The sequence below is a fragment of the Agelaius phoeniceus genome, chromosome 6 (genome assembly GCF_051311805.1).
Source record: "Agelaius phoeniceus isolate bAgePho1 chromosome 6, bAgePho1.hap1, whole genome shotgun sequence".
NCBI classification, from domain to species: Eukaryota; Metazoa; Chordata; class Aves; order Passeriformes; family Icteridae; genus Agelaius; species Agelaius phoeniceus.
This window is the reverse complement of record NC_135270.1, coordinates 16,496,273-16,514,688: the sequence shown is the minus strand read 5'-3', so window position 1 is coordinate 16,514,688 and position 18,416 is coordinate 16,496,273. Positions and strand designations below refer to the sequence as shown.

The 18,416-nt window shown below is 38.2% G+C and overlaps 1 protein-coding gene across 1 annotated transcript in view; it reads left to right on the top strand.

The window, feature by feature from the left end:
* Positions 1-18,416, top strand: part of KCNQ1 (potassium voltage-gated channel subfamily Q member 1) — a 330,737-nt gene that overhangs the window by 218,531 nt on the left and 93,790 nt on the right. Inside the window, exons 12-15 of the mRNA XM_054634841.2 lie at positions 2,473-2,548; positions 9,101-9,195; positions 9,861-9,907; positions 10,722-10,783. Of these exons, the coding sequence (XP_054490816.1) occupies positions 2,473-2,548; positions 9,101-9,195; positions 9,861-9,907; positions 10,722-10,783 (280 nt within the window). The remainder of the gene's footprint in view (positions 1-2,472; positions 2,549-9,100; positions 9,196-9,860; positions 9,908-10,721; positions 10,784-18,416) is intronic.

Sequence of the window (18,416 nt, the reverse complement as noted above, 5' to 3'; positions counted from 1 at the left end):
TACTGTAAGGCTTCCTACTGGAGCTGGAAATGGGAAGGATTAAAAGGAGAATATTAAATTTTCCTCCTGGCATGGTAGTTCATGTTAGCACTGAAAAATGATTGATGGTGAATAGCTGCATTGGAAAATCATTTTGGTCGTGTAGCTTTGTTATTTCACTGAATAGCAAATACCATTGTTATTATCTGCCTGCCTTGCTTATAGATGGGACTTGTCCTCTAGATAGAGAATGAGGGATTTGGTGTGCTCTACTGGTGACTGGCTGTCCCAAAGAAAAATGTTTTACTCAGAAATAATGGACTGTGAAGAACACCCCAGAGGAAATGAGGCATAAACCAAAATACTACAAGCAGTTTTATGGCAATTCAAATATATTTCTATTTGTCAAAAGATGTTTTTGTGTGCTTTTATGTATAGGATGTATAGCTGCATGATATCATACCTTTGATATTTACTAGAAAATTAAACAGTGTTTACCTTTTTGGCTCCCATCTCTGTGAAGCAGAACTTAAAAGCCCAAACACTTTATTTCCTTTGGGTTTGGGGGATGTCATCCAAGTCCTTAGCAGCAGGATGATGCAGCACAGGCTCACAGAACAGGGGTGCCCTGAACAAGCATTAGGCTAACTCAGTCCACTGGGAACTGATCCAAACACGCAGCCATTCCAGGCAAGAGTAGCAAATTTCCATTTTTGTAACTTGAACCATGATGTTGCAGTCTGATCTGTGGGAGCAGGGGCCTGGAGACAGTGGCTCTAAGACACCTCAGGAAAGTGTTAAGAGGGAAAAAGCTTCCTATGCAGATCTAACTGCAGGTTTGGTGCATAATTATTGAGGAACAGATAATTTTACATAAATACACTTAGGGGTAGCCATCTGTAGACCTGCAGTGAAAAGCTGTATAGTATTAGCTTGAAAAATAATGCATTTTATGCTATTTCTGGAGAAAGTAATCTTTTCTGTCATTGCTGGACCTGAACAATTTCTATAACAGAGCCCACCTGAGGGGCAATAGCTAAAAGTAGGAAATGATGGCTTTGTTTTGGTTCTGCTTTTGACTTTGTGGAATGTTTTCTTACTAAAAAGTGTGAGTTTTCAGAAGAGGAACACCCCAGCTACACTTCCTCAGAGGACAGACATCCACCATTTGCACATACAGAACTTTTATTTACTGAGGGAGATCTATCCTGAGGAAACACCTAAATACTCACAAAAATTTCAGGTTATATTTAGCTGCAGAGGCTGGGGTGATACCATGCTGTAACATGCTAGAGACCCAAACTTGCACAAACTTTTATATCACTTAAAATAATTTTTTTATAGAACTTCTATGACTTCTCCATCCCTTAGTGAGTATGAATACTGTCATGTTCAGTATGGAGAAAAAGCACTGCAAGGTGACGTCTCAATATGCCATTCTATCTGGAATACTAATAACAAGTTTATAAAGATAAAATATCTGGAACACCTAACTGCTTTTGCAGCTGTTCCCCAAAGCCATCACTAGAAGTGTGTTTGGGATGAGAGTCAGAAACATTAGATGTTCATGCAGTTAAAAAGGAAATAAAGATGGTGCTGTAATGTCATTCAAGTACATCTTGGTAAGAGTAATAGAATGAGCAATCTGAATAATTGGCCTAATGTTTGATATTATATTTTAATGTTAAGAAGAAAATGCATCTTTTTGGAAGCTTTGAAAAATTTGAAATAACTGTTGGTTTTAAGGCACTGTCTGAAAAATCATGTCAGATTCTTTGAAAGTCTGTAATTTAAAAGCACAATGAGCAAATTCTTTTCTCTTTATTCTGTTGTCAGATCATATGCATATGCACAAAGAGGGGCATATATTTTTTAAAGACCTTTCAGATTATTTTGTTATTATATTAAGCTACAGTTCCATTTCAGGATCAATATGTATGTAGATGTTACATCCAGAAACTACTAGATTATTTCTTGACTGTTTAGCAGTCAACAAATCAAAGATCTTTCAAGTGTTTTTATTTTAATAATTCTTTGTGGAAAAAAAATCATCTAAGTGAAGAAACATGTTGTATTGAAATTGTGGGGTGAACACCTCAAAAAACCCAAACAAACCAAAAAGTCCTAAAAACTGGAGTGATTGTATAAAAGCTGTTCATGGCTGGATATGCAGGAACTTGAGAGTTTGGGGTTTTTTTGTGGAAATGAAGCTGGGAGGGATGCATGGAGGTTTGCTTAGACACAGAAGGAGGTTATGTGGACACCTCTTTTAGCTGTGACATGGGTGCAAACCTAGCGTGGGTCAGGTAAAACCCTGGATTTTCAGAGCCTTCTTGAAAGGTGAGGAAGGTCAGCAGAACGGTGTGCTGTGCTGAATCACAGCTACTTACACTGCACATTGATGTTTTGGGGAAGGGTTTTCTGCAGCCTGCTGTATTTCTTGTCTGGATGGAGATGCTCTTTCCCCCCTGACCCTCCTGGTTTTTCCCACAGGCTGCGGGAACACCACCGCGCTGCCATCAAGGTGATTCGGAGGATGCAGTATTTTGTGGCAAAAAAAAAGTTCCAGGTGAGTTGTGAATAGAAAGCTCCTTTTCTAAATAAACCCTTTGTTCACCTGATTCATTGTCTCTTTTAGAAACTTAAGAGAGACTAACACAATTCATTTCAGTAATGGTGATCTACACCCACTATCCTCTCCCTCCTTCAATAGGACGGTTGTTTCGCAGCAGGTTAGTCAGCTATGGATGCACTGGAAATAGGCTAAACTCCTGAAATGCAGTCTGAATTAAAATGTTATTTTCTGCTAATGGACTTGACCCTTAGCCCTCTGTTATCGCTGTCTCTTTCTGGCAGTGCAAACATTCTCATATGTCTCCATTAATTCTGAGCTGTGTGCTGTTTTCGTGCCCAGTCAGTAGGATTAGAGATTAAAATACTACCTCAGCCTTGTTTCTGTCCCTTACTCAATGATAATGAAGTCCTGATAAGAAACCAAGGTGGAAATTTGTTAGTGTATTGGAGGGTTTCTCATTTCTTCTCCTTTCTCCCCTCTGCATAGTAGAAGACCTCCTTCCCAGTTAGTGAGATACTGATTCTCTTTCCTCCTCTGGCCCTCACTGATACATTTCCCATGTGCCACTTCACTTCCTGTGGCCTTGTGATGTCATAAGCATTTAACAGTAGCTAATTAACCTTGTTTCCTGGTCTGAATAAAGAATTCTGACTGCCAACTTTCTAAAAATCTGTTTCATTAATCCAGTAAAAACACATGTCAACAGCCTTCAGCTTGATTTAAACCAGGTGAATGTATACATAGGTAATAAATATATTACCTTGCTTAAAATCAATCAATAAGGGATAATCTCTGGAGGAGTCTTCAAAACTGAAAATGCAAAGGATGAGTGTGGCTTAACTGCCTACATCTATTTTTTAGCTATTGCTGCTTCCAATAAACCAGAAAGCCATCCCACCTTTAATCTAGACCTCCAAAAAGGGAGAGTGTCTTTTCTTTTTCAAATTTGAAGGCTACAAAATTTAAGAACAAAAAGAACATGATGATGATGAGGATGATGATGATGACTAGCAGTCCAATATATCTATCTGTAAGGCAAAGTTTGCTGCTGTTACAATCCCACAATTCTGATTTCCTTATAAAATTCAGAAGCATTTCCTGAGTTCTTTAGCAAATTTATACTTTGAATATTTTAATTTTTACTAATGAGCTAGTTTGTGGCTAAGGTTGCCTGAGCTTGTCAGAAAATTGCTTTAGTTATGTATAATGTATTCAAATCAGTACCATTTAGGCTGAAATGTCCCATGTCCAGAGTTTTCTTGAAGAGAGGGCTTTCAAAAAGTTTCTGCTAGCACATTTCACCCTTTGTTATCATTATTAGACTAAAATTAAGAAAGGCACAGTCTCAACTACTTGAAGATAATATTTATAGTCATTTTGTTGAGAAGTTTTTTAGCACTTGCTGGTCAGCGCTTTAAATTGGGCAAGGGATGTGGCCCAGTCCAGTGATGTGTCTGCTGCTGTGTGAATAATTGCCTAAATGTGGCCAGTTCCATTAAAATCTAATTTATTTTCATTCTAAAACTTGATTGTGATCCTTTGCTCCATGGTAATTACTGAATCATTGCTCTCATAAATTTAGATCATAAAATATTTGCCATGGTATTAACTAAACTGCGTAGTAACAAGAAATCCACACGTTGTAGATCTACCTCCCAAGTGGTATTTGTCAGAAACAGATTTTGAAAATGCCTGAGCACTGTGTGCAACATTATCCACCTGGCAAATAAACGAAACTCCCCTGCGGCAGATGATTTGATAGAACCTGAAAAAGCATTTGACTGAATAGAATGGGACTATTCAGTTCATACTTAAAACTTGTTTGTGCTCAGTATCTCGGTTGCTAATCTGGCTTCTCAGTTGTACTCTCACTTTTGCATCTGCAAAAGGCTCGGTCCTGGCCATCTACAAAATCCCTGGACAGGGTTGTCTCCCATCTCTCCTCAGCAGTCTTCTTCCTTCCTGAAGAATCCATATTAACTGCTACTAAAGAACTAAAAATGTAATTTGGCTGAAGTGGGGTGGATCTACTCCTGTGTACAAGTAATATGCTGCTGTTTCTTCTGAAGCAGAATCTCCAGTAGGAAAGTAGGAGAATATCTGATACTTCTCCATAATTTCTGAATATAAGGTCATGATCAAGCTTAGAAATTTGGAGAGCACAAAAGGTAGAGTTTTCCAAAGCACCCAAGTAACTTGATACACGAAGTCACCTTGAAATTCAAGCCCCAAGATGATTTTAAAAATCTCTCCTGTAATTAAGCGATAACCACTGTCATTATTCTTTCATCAGAAGTTGTAAATCTGTTCTATGCACATAAAATAATCATAAGAAATTAAATTGTTTTAGCATGTGCCAAGTAATGACTGTACTGTTCCTAATAAGCAGACTAATGTAATGTCCAAAAATAAGGTAAAGCAGAAGATGCATTTTAAAAATATATCTTTCAGCATCTTAGAGGTCTGTACAGCTGGTTTTTAGTAGGTGTTTTCTTTCTAAGCTTTACAATAGTGCAAAAAATAAGTCCCAAAAAAAGAAAATTCAGATATTTTCTTCCTGTAACTGTTGAAAAAACCCACAACAAACCAACAACCCAATTTCATCTGAAGTCCATTGGGCAATTCATGCTTAAATTAGCTGCAACACTGAGGAAGGCCAGCGATTTAAAGGAGTATTTTTTAGAGATGCCTCTGAAACTTCTGGTAGGACAGCATAGGAAGAAGGAGAGGAAGAGGAAAATTTTGCAAAATAGGTCCCAGCATGAACCCAGCATGGTTCTTAAACGATACCAGCTGTTTGCAGGACACACCTGTAGGCCTAAATTTGACTAGATATATTTTTTAAAGGACTCGGTTAATAACAGGGGGTGATGGCATCAGAAGGACCAAAGCCAGTTATAAAGCAAAGCTTTCCTGTTTAAAACTAAATAAATAAATAAAACAAATAAAGAAAAGCTAAAAAGGGATACAAAGATTTTCAAAGGACATGAAAAGCAAATCTTTGTGAAGTATCATTTCCTCTTAAAAAAGGAGAGAAAATTAGGCTGTATTTCAAAGTCCAGGTTTAAATATAGTCCTTAGGAGGATGCCCATGTATAACCCATGAACCCAGCGTAGTATTATAAAGAATTAATACCTTTTTTATGGATGTGTTTATGCTCTCGTAAAGTCTGTAGGACTGTTTCAAATTCTATACAAATGATCACATTCAACACAAGTCCCGCGCATCAGTGAAGATTGATGACTTATGGTTAAGGAAGGATTTTATTGATTATAGGGAAAGCAGACTTAGAAATGAATGCTTTTCTAGGCTTTGTTCACCCTACCTACCAAAAATTAATTTTATATATTAGTTGTAAAGCAGATGTTTTTGACACAATCTAATGTTACAAATGAATTTCAGAAAAAAAATCATTTCCATACTCAATTATCCCATTAGCTTGATTTATGAGTAAATAACCTTTGTTTTCCAATCATGAATGTTTCTAGAAGTCTTAAAACTAATGTACATAGATGCAACCGTGATATCCGTCAGATACAGAGACCAGGAACTGGTTCTGATTTCCCATTTTCATTTTGAAAACTTCTTAAATTTTCTTTCCATGTAAATTCTTCCAATTGAGCAAATTAATTTCCTTCTAAAATAGCTTTTTAACTTGTGGAATGATTTTTGCCATGGCAAATATTCTATACATAGCATAAATTAAAAATACAGGTTGCAGTTCTACCAATGACATAACTGTTGCCTGATTTGTTACAATTTCCCTGGAAAATCTTACGTTTATAGTCTTGTAGTTCATCATACTATGTGATTCATATGAATTGTGTGTGTAATCTTTTCTAATGTCCATGCTGGACTGTACTAAACTGTGTATTTCAGTGTCCTGTGCTTCACAGGGTGTTTTGCCCATTTTATTTGATGTTACCTGGCTGCATTTCCCAGAAATTCCCCTTTCCTGGATTCCCCTTTCCCAGATCTGCCTCCCTGCCCATGCAGTTACTAGGGAACAACAGCCACAGCCAGTGGTGCACATTTAATATTTGGCATTGGATTTTGTGCCTTTTAAAAACTGTCATTTATGATGGAGGAAATTCTATGGCATTTAAAAAGAGTTTTGCCATGAGTTTTGCTTAATTAGTAGAGGACCAAATGTAAGGAAGAGAAGCAATTAAGAAGGCTGTGGGACTGGCTTCTGCTTTTGTCTATTCCATACTAATCTGATGCCTACTGCATCTTTTTTATATGGTCAACAACAACAGTATTTTCTTATAGAAGATCAGCTTTCAATGTGAAGCAGTTACAGAAAAAACAGTACTGACTTAAATACCCAGACTTACTCAGAAGTTTAGCATCATTCTTAAAATATATTTACTCCAGGTTTTCAATTCTTGTTTTAAAGAGAGAGAAACAGCCCTGTAAATGAAAAACAGGCAGGGAAATACTTACACTACTGTCAGACTCCTGTGTCAGAGTATGAGGATGGCAGGAGAAAGCTCTGCATCTTTATTCTTACTGAACACCTTTTCTGAACCTGCAGTTTTCAAACTTGCAGATTTCTCTTTTGCTTATTTATAGTACAGAAAGAATCCAAGAATTTTTTTTTTATTATATTATCATGTTCACAGTGCTAGTCCATGGAAAGATTTACAGGCTTATGCCATGGCAGAATCATATTTCTTTCTTTGTGGATGTTAGTTATGATTTATGTGTGTGTAAGCAGTTGGGATGCTTGGGAATTCTTCTGTGCTCCTTGGTTAGATTGAAGCAATTCCCAGTCCTGCTTAGCCTCCCACTAGAGAGGGTCTCACATTCACTCAAGGCTTGCAGTTGACGTGGGGAATCTGTGACACTGAAATATACTTTGTTTGATAAAGTGATTTTACTAAAGGGATCATTCCTGAAATGTGGAGGCTGCTTCCCAGGCAGGTGCAGGGGACTGCATGAAGGTGCCACAGTCTCCACTGCCTGGTTTTGCATGGTATCCCATTTTCCTTTGGCTTAGGAAAGAAACCTGTGTTTATGGCATGGAGTTGAGGAAATCCTGAAGTTTGGGAAATCAGATAAAGCAGAGCAGAGACATCGGCTTTTGAAGTACAGGTGACAAAATACTTCTGAGACTTCAAAATGGAATCCAAATTCTGGTATCTTAGAAGCTACCCCTGAAAACTCTTTTCCTTATTCTCAAACAATGCAAGAAAAGAGAAGTTGTAACTCAATGTTACCAAGGTTTTTACAAAACCTTGAAAATTATCTGCAGAGTTTCTATAAACAGCATAACAAATGAGTCAGAAATCATAGAAAAGTTTGGGTTGGGAGGGACCTTCAAAGGTCATCTAGTGCAAACCCCCTGCCATGAGCAAGGACATCTTCATGCAGTCAGGTTGTTCAGGGTCCCTCCCAACCTGACCTTGAATGTTTCCAGAGATAGGGCATCCAAAACTTCTCTGGGTGACCCATTTAAGTGTCTCACTACCCTCACACTTAAGAATTTCTTCCTAATAGCTAGTCTAAACCTACCCTCTTTCAGCTTGAAGCCATTTCCCCCTTGTCCTATCACTACAGGCCCTTGTAAAAATCTGTCCCCATCTTTTTTAAAAGCCCTCTTCAAATATTGAAAGGCTCCAATGAGGTGTCCCTGTAGCCTTCTCTTCTTTAGGGTGAACAACACAACTTTCTCACCCTGTCTATAGCAGAGGTGCTTCAGCCCTCTGATTATCTTTGTGGCCTCCTTTGGACTTGTTCTAACAGGTCCATGTCTTTCCTGTGCTGGGAACACCAGTTCTGGCACTGATAGGACTCTAGATTCTAGATGTAGGATTAAGATACCTTTAATTTGTTGCTACCCTTCAACATGTTCATTAACTTGCTTCCCAGTCAGTCTTGGTGTCTTGCAGGTAAATACTATTGCATTTATCTTGATACTATTGCCTCTGTATTACACAAAAGTTGTTTTATGCATAGTAGGTCAGATGAAGTCTTTCCCATGTATGAGGTGTAAGTTACAGACACGGGGCATTTCTTGCACCAGTGTTTCCCAGCAGTTTTGAAAGCTCAACCAGTCTTACTGGAAGAGGAAATCAGTCATGCACCTTCCTCTAGGACTGTGTTTTAACTTCCCCTGGTAAGGCCTGAACTGTGAACCCCAGCTGCTGACTGAGAACAGGGGTTTGTGCATGTTCAAGACCCAATATTTTTCAGTGGCCAAGGAGTATGAACCTTGTTTCCAGAAGGAACTAGAGTGTGCACAGCCTTCTGAACCAAGTGCCAGATAAACTCTTTTTAGCTCCAAGTCCTTTTGAGCTCCAGTTTGGTGGATTATCTCTTGGAAGGCATGCAGACCTGTGATAACAAAAAGGTGGATGAAATGAGAACTGTCAGAATTATTCCACCAAAAATGTGTGATCATTGCAATAATCAAAATAACTCACATGTTTACACAGTGCTAAAAGAACTTACTGTTTACTCTTCAAAAATGTCTACATTCCCACAGACCTTTTGTCCATTCCTGTCACTTAAGGGCATGTTTTTTGTCTCTTCTTTTACAGCAAGCCAGAAAGCCCTACGATGTCCGAGATGTTATTGAGCAGTACTCTCAGGGCCACCTCAACCTGATGGTGCGAATCAAGGAGCTGCAGAGGAGGTATGTCAATGAAGCCTCTCTTGGTACCCATGAACGGCAGCAGGAGGATGTTTGTAAATTAGGGGCCCACGTTTAAAAAAATGCCAGGGTTAAAGGTGCCATATTGACAGGATTGTGCGCAATTAGGGAATATAAAATGGCATTTGCATAAAGTTTTCTTTTCACACAGGGAGGAAAAGGCAAAAAGCTTAAAAATCTGATGATTGGGACTTAGATGTATTACCTCAGTCCCTGCTAGCTGTGACTATAGACTGCAATCCCTATATCACAGGGGCTGTTCTACACCTGGAGAGTGCAATACTGTCACCTGCTCTCATAGAATTGCCCCTAAGAGCCAACTGAGAGATGACAGATGCAAAAAGAAAGCTGGAGAAGAACAAGGAAAAAACAAAACAATGCTGAGCACATGGAAAATGGGCATGGTAAAACTTTACAGTGATTCAAGAAGCTGTAGAGCAATCTAATTCAAATCCCATTATGCTACTAAATTTTTCATTTCAAGCTACTCTTAGCATAAAGCCACTGCTTCACTCACAGGACAAACCAAAATTATTTGAACTTCACTTCGGTTGTTTGTGAAGAGGCCTCCCTACTCCAGCTAGAGAGAGAGTGAAGATGCTGGTTCAGACTGATAAAAATCAAAAAGGTTTCTTTTTGTTTTATAGGTTGGACCAGTCCATAGGAAAGCCATCTCTTTTTATCTCCGTCTCAGGTAAGTCAATACAAAGAATGTGTCTAAAATTAATCTGATGAACATATAATTAATGGAAAATAGTTGCTCAAGTAATTTTCATTTTATTGCCAAATTTCTAAACCGTGCCAACTGGTTGTGCTCTGAAGATTAAGCATTGGCAATTATATTTAGTCATCAACACTTTTAAATTAGGGTTCTTATTTAGATTCTTAAAGCACACACTTTCACTGAAGTCTTCAAAATATTGGCTCTAGTCTTTCTGAGACTTACCATATATTCAATAAATTGGTGTGCTAAGATTACAGAGTTCCTGTGAAATTTGTAATATTCACATAGATCTTTGATAGCTTTGAAAAGACACTGGAAATGGAGCATATAGGACTACATTTGTTTGTGACAAGTCTGGCTAATGAAAGCTCCCTGTTTATGTCATTTTCAAACTCATCTTTCTGTATAGTTTATAGTGGGGGGTAAAAAGATAAAATGTTACCAAATGTGTTATTCAACTTGGCTGCAGAGCCCTTTGCATAGTGGCAGATTGTTTTTAAGTGGCAATTAAAACATTAACTAAATTGGTAACATTTTTGCTCTCCATGGTTAAAGCATAAAACTAAGATTAAAAATGCCTTAAACTCAGGGCTATTAAAAGCCCTGGCATGGGCCAATGCTATAAAAAGAAACAGAAAACAACTTTTAAGGAATGGATCTATCGGCCTGGTAAGGGTGTTCAGTTACACGGTGTTGGTGGGCTAGTTAAACACACCCTGTTGTGGTTTACTGCTATTTTGTTATACCACCATATATTAATTTGAAAGTGTTTCTTGTTCCACAGAGAAAAGCAAAGATCGAGGAAATAACACGGTTGGTGCCAGGCTGAACAGAGTGGAGGACAAGGTAAGGCTCAGTTGAACTGGCAGTGAATGAGGACATGGTTTGTGATCGAACAGTGCTTGTTTCATAGGATGTGAAGGAAAATTCAACTTAAAATAGAGTTGAATGCCTGGCTTTTCCAGGTGATGGAGTCTAATTTTTGTCACAGATTGCATTTTTGGTTCTCATCACTTTAACAGAATAAGGAAAAAAACCTGGATTTAATTGATTTCAGTCACTTTTGGGACTCGCTTGGGTGTTTTATTTTTAATTGCATATATTACATACGTCTCAGTGCTTTACTTCCTTCCTCCACAATAGATAAAAGGCTCTGTTCCTTTAATAACTCAGTATATTATGGTCCCCAAGATTTGCCTTTGATCTTTGCTCCGTTGTTTACATAAGTCCACCTACAATTCCTTAGAGAGGGAAATAGCAAACCTTGTTCCATCCTGGTTTTCATTCTTTATGATAAGTGGAGTTTCTCCTTCCAAGTGACATGAATCAAAAAAAAATCAGACTTGTTCTATAATTGCAACAGTTAAGTGTGTTGTAAGCCTTTATTTCAACGCTGGCTGTGCTTGAGAAAATGGATGACAGGTAGAGATTCATTGTCATGGTAGAGGTTGTGTCATTGTTAGAAAATACAGGTTTTCCTATGCTGGTATTTAGGAAAGAAAGGAAGAGTTAGGAAGAATAGTTTTAGTCTTTTACTGATCTATTAGAGTGATTTGGTGAGGTAGTGAAAGCATTTCTTTACTTTAGAGTTATTTCACTCATGTATCTGACCTTGGTATCTGATCTTTAGTTATTAAGACTGAAACTTTTTCCCGAGGGAAAAAACTTTCAGAGTGTTTCTTCCACTACTGGAAGTATGTGGCAACCTCATGAAGGTTTTGTTCTGAAGAAATATCAGCAAATATTCTGCAAACTAAAAGAGGTGTGAGCAATAGGACTACAAGGACTACAAACCAGCGCCCTGATCTGATCTGCATTGATTCTCTTGTGACATGCCTGTTCCTTACACACTTCTCCTGAATTACTTTAATAAATTTGAATGACAATACTCAGAACTGCACTTCACTCTCCTGGAAATAATGGTGTTTTAAAGGAAACTGGTTTCTTTTGGTATACAGGGGATACAGGGGAAGAGTTGAAGTAGAAGAGAGGAAAGTAGAGTGTATTTAGCACAAAAAAGAATCACTGTGCAGTGCTCCCTCACATCTGTGGTTAATATGTGTTCTTACACATGGAAGCCCTTTCCAGAAAGTTTGGATTACATTTATTTATTTTCTCTCCATAATGTCAACTAAAAGTGTGGAACACTAAGAAATGTCTTGTGACTTGTGACAAAGAGCAATGACTTTTCAGTGTGGACAAATAATTCTCAAATAGCAGCTAAAGCAGCTTCTCAGTGCTATTTGTAAAATCTCCAGCGAGCCTGGGAAAGCCTTGGTGTTGTACTGGCTCAGAGATAAGCTGTTTGGGGGTTATTAATTACTCTTTTTTACATCCTTACAAATAAGTACACCGTGAATTTATGGTGACTGGGTTTTTATGTCTTGTAATGGGACTGTAAAACACTCCCTGTATAATTTTAGTATAGCTGGGTTAAATTTTAGCCTTGTTTTAAGTAACAGACCCTTCTTTCTTTGCAGTTGCATGAGGTCATCTGTGGTTTCAGAGTTGTATGTTATCTGCCCTATACAGCTAGTCCTATCTGCAGGAATTTTATCTGAAAGTAGCTGAAAGGCTAAAAATAGAGAATTTCAGTTGGACTCAGCAAACAGTGGTTAACATAAAAACACACTGGCAATGCTAGAATCACATTTTTGCTGCAGCTGCAGATGGTGGCCAAAGCTAATTTTTTGGTATTTTTACTCTCAGAGACTGGCCCTCTCTTTCCCATAAAGTACATGGTGCTTGTATGCTTTCAGCATAAAGCTAAATCCTTCCTGAGCTGAACACTCTATTAAGGATATCAGGTGGTTTTTAAGGTGACAAAATATTTTAAACAGTTTCATCCCATTTGGTTTGTGAATTATTTTTCAATCTTGGACTTCAGGAGATATTTTCAGTGCTGCAGGCTAGTGTCAGCATCTAAATACCTCTTAGGCATTTGAAGAATCTCCTGTAAATCAGAGGAGGGCTATGTGCAGCCAACAGTACATAGGGGATGGCACCTAAAAGGGACATTCTAAAATAAAAAGCTTAAACAACAGTGTATTGACAGGAATTATGATCCTTTATGGCAAAAACCTGAATTTTCAAGTATTGACATCAGCAAAATGTTATGTTTTCTGCTGTAAATTTAGGAGTATGCTCATTTAAGGCGTAGAGTTTCTTGTGCACTGAAACTTTGACCTTGTGATATACACAGCTTGTGATCCTGAACCTAAAGGTTGTTTTGTACAAAAGCCAAAGGGATGAATCACACTTGCAAGAACCTTCCTGCAGATTCCTTCCTGCTGAATGCTGTAATTTTGGCAAGACCCTGAAAAGGTGGTTTGGTGAATATGACTAGAGACTGCACAGCCTGGGTAGGCCTTTGTGAAAAGAAATCCAGCACATAATCATGGCATATTTTGATTTTGCCATTGCTCTCTGTTGCTTACAAAGCCAAGGTTGGCAAGTGCTGTGCTCTCCTAAAGGTGTCCTGCTGTGCTGGGTGCAGGGGGCTGCCCAGTGGGAATGTACCAGCAGGAGTGCAGCACCCAGAGGGGCTCACACTGTGCCCTGCCAAATGCCAGTTGTCCAAGAGCGTGCGTGCAGATACCTCAGGGAATGTGGTTGAGCAGGATTACAGCAGCAAATCAATTTATTTGCGGTGACCAGCCTTCTCTTTTCATCCTTGAAACATCTGTGAGTGACTATTCAGCCTACCCTCAAGGAACCTGGCCACAGCTGGCTTGCTACCAAGCTCAAAATCAAAAACAGTTTTTCCAGATGGGCCCAGCTGTGTGTGCACAGTGCCCTTCCTCCTCACACAGCACTCTTCATCCTCATGCCGCAAGCGCTGCCTGCCAGGGACTTAATTCTGGGTGTGCCCAGCAGCTCCAGCCAGGAGCAAGCCCACAGCACACTTGGGAAATTCTGTGTCCTGCAGCTCCTATTTTCCTTTCACTGCACTAATTTTAGCTTGGCTATAAATGACTGCAATGCTAGCTTTTAATTTTCACATAAATCTTTTCTTTTTCAGCCTTTTGCCAGCCATTAATTTAGCTATAACAGGCGCAGTTTGCACTTCTCAGGTGATCAGCCAGGCTTGCTGCCTCGGCTGCCCTAAGGAAATTCAGTCTCAAATATGGGCACTGCACAAAATCATCTAGAATATGCAGTGAAGGCTAAAAGTGGCCAGTCCCTGGACCCTTCCTGTTGTCCTTGCAAACCAGACTGCCCCAGATGTCTGTAGGTCCTGCCTGTGGACCTCCCAGAGTAGAATAACATAACCCAGATTTACAAAAAAAATTTAAAACCATTCTGAGCAGTAGAATTATCCTCTCTTTCTGTTAATTTGTTTTGAAAATAGAACTTAATCTTCTGCAATGACTTGAACCCTCTAAAGTTTGCCTTTCAAGAATGTTTCTAGCAATCCAAGGCAGTTTTCTGGGCATCCCTTCTTATATACTCAGAATTGTTCCTGTGTCTGACAGTAAGTACAGTATTAGTACCAGGATTGCCAAGGTCATAATTAAAATCTTGTAATAGTCTTTTTCAGTTCCATGAAACATTAGGAGTTATGTTATCTGTTGCAAAACTTTATGTTGTAGAGATTTAAATGGAGATTTCTATTTGTACAGGATATATGTGGTAGTGAGACATGTAACACCTTTTAATGTGACTCAAACAGTTCTGTAAGACAATATTTATTCCAAGCTTTTACACATTTTGCATGCTTCTAGCTGAGAAGGTGAACCCTTATACTCTAACCAGTACTAACCCAAAGAGCAACATAGACATCATTGCATTTTCTCAGATTTACTTGGAAAGCAGATAGCACCACTTTTAAAATCAATTAAAAACACATCTATCACATGAAAACATCTACCCTGAAATATGTGCTGCTGTACTTGTTGAGTTGACTAGTGGAAATCTGAACTGATCTTGGAAGCCAAAGGTAGAAGGCAGTGTACTTCTCATAGGCCTTTTCAGTTCTGGTTATGTTGATTTGGTTTCCTGTCTTCCATCTACCATGTCTGTGATTGCTAAACATATAGAGGCCAGTAAAATTGTAAGGATATAATAAATATTTGATACCTTTTTTGCAGTGAGTGCTGACTATGTAACTTTTAAAGAGAAATAAGTGCAAAGGCTTGTTTGAGGTGGCTTGCAAAAAGTGATGAATACTGTATCTTACAGCATTTATGTACATGGGATGACATTTTTTTCTAGCAAAATAGTTTTCTGTAATTGTTTCAGTGGAGTATTGATTTTATACATACATGTGTTAGAAACGAGCTCGACTGGGACCATGTTGAAGGCAGCTCCAAGGAACTGAATGACCACTGACAAGTCTAGGTCTAGTTTTCTGACTTCATTTTTGCTCTTTTCCACTCCTGCTTTCTAATCAACTAACAGTTCCCCATTGCAAAAGGTTTCATATCTGATTTATTTATCTTGTTGATTTGCTTGAAAATGTGTGAACTTGAGTAATACATTGCAGAGGAATCTTACTGTAATGTGAATAAATCCACTTTTTTAGTATATCATAAAGCAGATTCTAATAATGCCATTTCTAATGATGAGCTCTCAGCCCATTCAATGCAGAAAAGTTTAGGACATGCTGCAGAGACCATTTAAAGGTGATAGGTGATTCCTTTGACCTGAGGAGCCAGCATTTTAGTTTTCCCTCGGCATGGTTAGGCAGAAGCATTAGGCTTTATTAGAGTTGTACACCTTTGAGATTACTTCTTTTGGTTGTTGTGACATAGTTTTGCTCAGCATCATGGATACGTTACTTTTAGGACAGCATTTCTGTCATAAATGAAAATATAGATCTGTACTTATTTATGTCTCATTATTTAAAGCTCCATTCTTACAAGTCAATGAGCACATATTAGATAGTCTAACCTCTTACTTAGAAGGTATTATACCATCTACATCATCCTGAGTTCAAAAATACCAAGTTTCATGTTGACAGCTTGTTCACCTAAAATAATTCTTCATGTGCAGCCAGTTTTTCAGTTTCATGTGAAACAACTGCATTATCTAACAGAGGATCAAACCTTGGTGGGTTTTTCCTGTGTTTTAATGTCATTCTGTGGCCTCGGAAGAGTTACCATGCTTCCTTGGGTAGTAGAGCAATTAGTGCAAACACAAGAATAGCCTTGACTGATGTTGCCCTTGTTGCACATTTTGGCTTTTTTTTCTTTTTAATTGGATAGTAATGAATTAATTAATTTAATTTAATTTAATAGATATTGATGGCAAAAGACTGACAAACAACCCAACTTTCTGGCCAGTGCTGGAAAGCAAGGTTAAAACCATCACTTGGAGAGATGGCTTCAGAAAGTGTCTGGCATGGAAATATTCAGCACTTTACAGGCTGAGCATGCACTAGGCATTTCAGGTATTAAATATTGTCAGCTTCTGCAATAGCTGTGTTTGCCTTCCCAATACTGAGAAATGGAACTAAAAGCTGTGGGTTTGGCTGGGAGTTTTAAAAGATACCTGAAATCAATAAAAATCAAAACGAACACCACCAGGCAGTTATTCATCTTGTATGTAGTTCTTGCAATAATGCAGAAGTAATAACCTGGGGGATGTGGAGGAATATTGAGGCATATGGAAGATTAAGTATCCCTATTAATTTAATCCTTAGTCTTTTTCCAGATGCTGAAGTACAAGCATACGGAAGCAATTTCCGTGCTGAACTTTGTGATGAGGATGCCCATTTTCTATAAATTGGACTACAACTAAGCACATCCTTCAACAGCCCGGGTCATTAGGCAGCCTTACAGTTTTAATAGATTTTCTCTTACCAATCTGATAATATTTCAGTAGGTAAACAATGGAAAACTACAGATTTCTGTGTCCAGTGTCCTGTACTTCCCATCTTGCCAGCTACAGTAAAATAAAATTATCAGGCATGGTAAAAAAATAAAATTTTTACATGGTAAAAAATTAAAACAAAAAAATAATTGCTTGCTGGGTTCACTGCTGCCAGAAGCTTCAGTAGCTAGAATAGAAACAAACTGAGAGAGAGATTAGGCAAAGCCATGGAGAAAGACTCACTTGAGGATTATTAAACAGGATGTCTGTATGTAAACTCCAGTTTAGCAAGTACTTTAAACAGTAGTCAGGGATGAGTTGGTAAAAAAAAAAGGAAAACTATGATTTTATGCATATGTATTTTCTTATGCTTTTATTTTTAAGACTCCGCTACAAGCTTTGCACTAGAAACAAGACTGGGGCAAAGAAATTTGTTCAAGACACCCTTTTTATCCTAGCTTTTTATACACAGCTGCTTGCTGCTGGATTTGGTCCCCCCCACAGCCTCATGGAACATTGCTGTGCTGTGTCTTGGATCTGATCTGTTTACAAAGGCTGTGTAAGCAGCACCCTGTTCCTGGGAGGGCTGGCAGAGCCATAGCGTAAGGACCTCAAGGTCTTTGGAGTGGCCTTCACTTGTTAGCACCAATTTTATCTCTTTGAAGATCATTAGATCCTATCACTGCACAAATTCAAACCAGTCAATTTTTTTGCATAAATTTTGAAATGGTTTAGTATAAACTATGTTAAGTACTTTCTGTAACCTGTAGGAGAGTTTCTGGGTGTAGTAGCTTAGGTATAGTTACCTGGTCTGCAGAGCAGTGTTACGAGCACTTGTGTTTTGTGGTCTGTTTCTAAAGCATCAGCTCTTGGATCAGAGTAGATCTGATTATATAAAAAAGAAGAAATCTAGTATTGAGCATAAATAGCTACAGATATACTATATATCATAGCTACAGAGAGAACTGCACCTTATCAGCTTATTTGCTGGAAATGAGAGTGTACACTTCCTCAGCACTGAAAAATGAAATTAGGTGATACAAAACATGATCTTTATTCTCAAGACTGGCTGAAGGCAGTTCAGGCTAGCACACAGAGGCTATGCTAGTACTCAAAAGCAATGACTAATTAAGCTCTGGTGACTCATTTGCATGATTCGTCTGTGATACTCCTCTACAGATTTTATGAAGAGTAAAAAAGAAAAAAAATACTCCTAAAGAGAACAATTCCTGTTTTAGTTAGTTTTGATAGATTTTACTGCAAATTTCTAGCACTTTTGGATGCAGACAGCAGTTGGGAAGCATAATGCTGAGGACAGAGTGTAAACCTTTACAAATTCAAAGAGTTGCATATACATACATACACACACATATATATACATATACATACATATATATATATATACACACACATATATAAAAAATTCTTAACACTGGCAGTAGCTGTGCACTTATGATCCCCCAGATGCCTGCTTGCTTATTAAGAGTGGAAATCCCAGAGGAATTTTAACTAACATGCAATATATCCTGTAAATCTAGGAATTTGGGGAGGGGGGAAATTGGAGGAATTAAATAATGCCTTGCCAGTTAATAATCTTTTAAACAATCTTCAGATTAGTTGCTGGTTTGGGAATCTGCTGGTAGTGTTTATATTTGAGTAGGTATGC